The sequence below is a fragment of the Brachycentrus maculatus genome, unplaced genomic scaffold, assembly GCF_059751285.1.
Source record: "Brachycentrus maculatus isolate JH-2025_06_01 unplaced genomic scaffold, ASM5975128v1 h1tg000090l, whole genome shotgun sequence".
Taxonomy (NCBI): Eukaryota; Metazoa; Arthropoda; class Insecta; order Trichoptera; family Brachycentridae; genus Brachycentrus; species Brachycentrus maculatus.
In genome coordinates, this window is record NW_028280844.1 from 642501 (window position 1) to 645895 (window position 3395).

At 34.0% G+C, this 3395-nt stretch overlaps 1 protein-coding gene across 1 annotated transcript in view; it reads right to left on the bottom strand.

The window, feature by feature from the left end:
- The window catches only part of LOC148310638 (uncharacterized), a 7807-nt gene extending 4958 nt beyond the window's left edge, over positions 1-2849 (bottom strand). The window contains exons 1-4 of the mRNA XM_088258111.1: positions 2829-2849; positions 2433-2519; positions 1290-1394; positions 1-74 (exon numbers count right to left, since the gene is read on the bottom strand). The exon at positions 1-74 is cut by the window's left edge and continues 121 nt beyond it. Coding sequence (XP_088114237.1) covers positions 1-74; positions 1290-1394; positions 2433-2519; positions 2829-2849 — 287 coding nt within the window. The remainder of the gene's footprint in view (positions 75-1289; positions 1395-2432; positions 2520-2828) is intronic.
- Between the last annotated feature and the right edge of the window lie 546 nt (positions 2850-3395).

Consider the following 3395-nt stretch of genomic DNA (forward strand, 5'->3'; position numbering starts at 1 on the left):
TACCGGATGTTGTCGTTATCCAAAGAGACGTTGACAGCTCCCACGGCGCGAACTTCGCGGGCACATTGCGCTATCTGCAAAGGACCATTCTCATGTGTTATTATTATTTAAAATAAAACCATATCCGCAAACTCCGCAGAGTCCTCAAACTGTCTCCAGGCTTTCCTGTCGGCTGCCAGCTCCTTTGCATACTCCCAAGTCAGATCCGCTGCCGACGAATTGTCAACAGTGATCGTCCCAGATGGCGCAAACCTGATGCCTTGTAAAAGAGCCAAGCTTGATGGCGGCTCTCAGGAGGCATGCGGAGTACGTGGCCAAGCCAACTGAATCGCTTTTTCTTGATGACAGTTGTGACCAAGATTTGCTGCATCTCTTTTTCATATTAATTTATTAGCCAATAATGTATTATTATTGGCTAATAAATTAATATGAAAAATCACAAGACTAAAGGTAACATTCTTATTTAAATCTGTAGAGAAGTACGGGAGATATGATGGTTCAAACATTAGATATTATAACAAAACAAAAAACGGACATCGCTTTACGTCATCAAATTTTATGTCATCGGGTGTGTTATGGGGCGTATCCCTTTATGTATCTGCTTTATAGAGCTATTATAGGAGTAGTGTGGATTCGTCTCTGTGACGTCATTCCTTTCCAACTTACAAAAACAACGTTTTAACGAAGGCGAATAACACAAAAGAAAATGATTAATGAAAATATTCATTATATTGGCTGTTATAAACACAAAACTAGTATGGTATTACACAATACTTTATAGGTTGAGTATGTTAAATTATATATTCCTCTCGAGTGATAAAATCCTATTTATTGTAAACGGATCTGATGATATAAAGCGGAACCTCTCATAACGAGTAAAAAAATTGTGAAAAAGTTGCACACCTAACGAGCGACAATTCGTATAACGAGTTACAGAGAAAGGGTAAGTCTTCTTTTCACAACAATCACTTGCGAGCTGGGACTTCCGTGTCATTCAAAACAAAAAATGTTTAGCTTAACGAGTGGAACGAATTAAGCTCGTTATGAGAGGTTCCTCTGTACTAGAAATGATTCACCTAACATACAGTAATCTGAATCACTAAGGAAAAGGAAAGAGGAGTGCACAGACAACAAGGCTGTTCAGTTTATTGCGATGATACCCTTGTCTCTTCAACGAGACTAACCGTTCAGATCTGAGCGCATATAATTAGAGATCAAGTTAAGATGGGGTACCCTATGCACCATCTTAGTGGGAAGATACTATTTTAAATAAAGAGTTGATAACTTACAATATTATTCGAGTTAGATCTTCTTAAACAACGAACAAATTCACAAAATCCACTTGTACAGTTACCATAGACAGGGGTCAATACTTGAATAGTTCCTGAAATAATCTGCAATAGTAAAAAAATGTTTTTTTAAGGATAAGTGTGTGCGTCTTGGAGGTGACTGCTTTGCAGGGGACATGTGACTTCTAAATAAAGTACATTTTGTTTTATGACGCCAGTCTACTTATTAATTGAACAGGCTAGGTACAGTTAACCCTCGTATAACGTTTAGATAGGTACTGCGTTATCAGAGGGAACTTTATAAGGGATTAATGTTTTTTTTTTTTATTATTTTAAATGCCTCATTTCAGTCTTTCCCGCTGGTTAAAATGTAAAATTTTAATTTAAAACATTAACCCCATATAAAGTTTATTCCGATAACGCAGTACCTATCTCAACGTTATAGGGGTGTTTACTGTTTATACAATAAATAAATACATATATTTATCCTATAAGCTACTTTATTTTTTAATCCAAATTACTATTGCTGATAGTCCAAGGCACTATTTGTTACAATGCTAATCACAGAGTACACGTACTATGCTTTTTGTTACAATGCTATTTACAGAGTACATATACTATGCATTTTGTTACAATGCTAATTACAAAGTACATATACTATGCATTTTGTTACTATGCTAATTATAGAGTAAATATACTATGCATTTTGTTACAATGCTAATTACAGAGTACATTTACTGTGCATTTTGTTACAATGCTAATTAAAGAGTACATATAATATGCATTTTGTTACAATGCTAATTACAGAGTACATATACTATGCATTTTGTTACAATGCTAATTACAGAGTTCATATACTATGCATTTTGTTACAATGCTAATTACAGAGTACACATACTATGCATTTTGTTACAATGCCAATTACATAGTACATATACTATGCATTTTGTTACAATGCTAATTACAGAGTACATATACTATGCATTTTGTTACAATGCTAATTACAGAGTACATATACTATGCATTTCGTTACAATGCTAATCACAGAGTACATGTACTTTGCATTTTGTTACAATGCTAATCACAGAGTAGATATATTAAACTGTGTATATTTGGATATCCGAAATAAGCAGAAAAACTTACTGCCAGTCTTGTAGCACAAGATGCGTACGAAGTACCAGTAAAATACGTTGTAGCACAGGAACTCAAACCAATAAGCTGCTCTTGACCCTAAACAAAATCGTTTAATTAATTTTTCACCTTCAGCACAAAATAAAAACTATGATAGTATACCAGTCAACAACGTACGTGAAAAAAGATCTACTTTATTTAACTGTATCTTGTATTTACACACTCTGGTGTGTAAATACAAGATGTTACTTACAGTTTTGGATATTGTAATTTTAAGCACGTTATCAAAAGGTGTTATAGAGAAAGCAGTTTTCGAATAATACTCGTAACAGCTTGCTATGTTTATTTTTAATATTAAAAATACTAAGTCAAAAATAAAACTACTCCGAAATAAACGTGAAAATTTACGGAGCAATATGTAGGACCCATTTTTTACATCATGTCTTGCCACAAAGTGAATGCCTAAACTTATTTATTCATACATTTCAGTGAACTTATTGTCAGCCGTTTGAGTAATATTCACGTAAAGAAGTAAAAATTTATTAGATTAGGACTTCAATGGAAAGAAGATAAACAGTCCTTAAATCCGTGGTATTGTACTTTGAATCGATGTAATCTAATGTGGAAGCGTTCCGGTTATTACTTAGTTCCGCATTCTTAAGATAGCTTCAGGTACTCATGTGTAGATTACTCCTAAGTACTGTGACTTATATGTGACCAATAATATAATCAATTACAAGTAATTATTATTGTCAATAATTTAATTTTGACGACTCTCTCTCACCTGTGGTAAAGAAGTATACCTAGTGAAACACCCATAGCATCCGTCTCTTGCAGTTGTGTTGAGGGCTTGAGCTGTACTGCATACCAAGTTTAATAGGTTTAACAAGCGGGCCCTAGAAGTATAATAATTATTTTTATTTAAAATTAAAAAAAAGCACCCAAAGCACCCTAAATTGAGTGATACACGAGTGT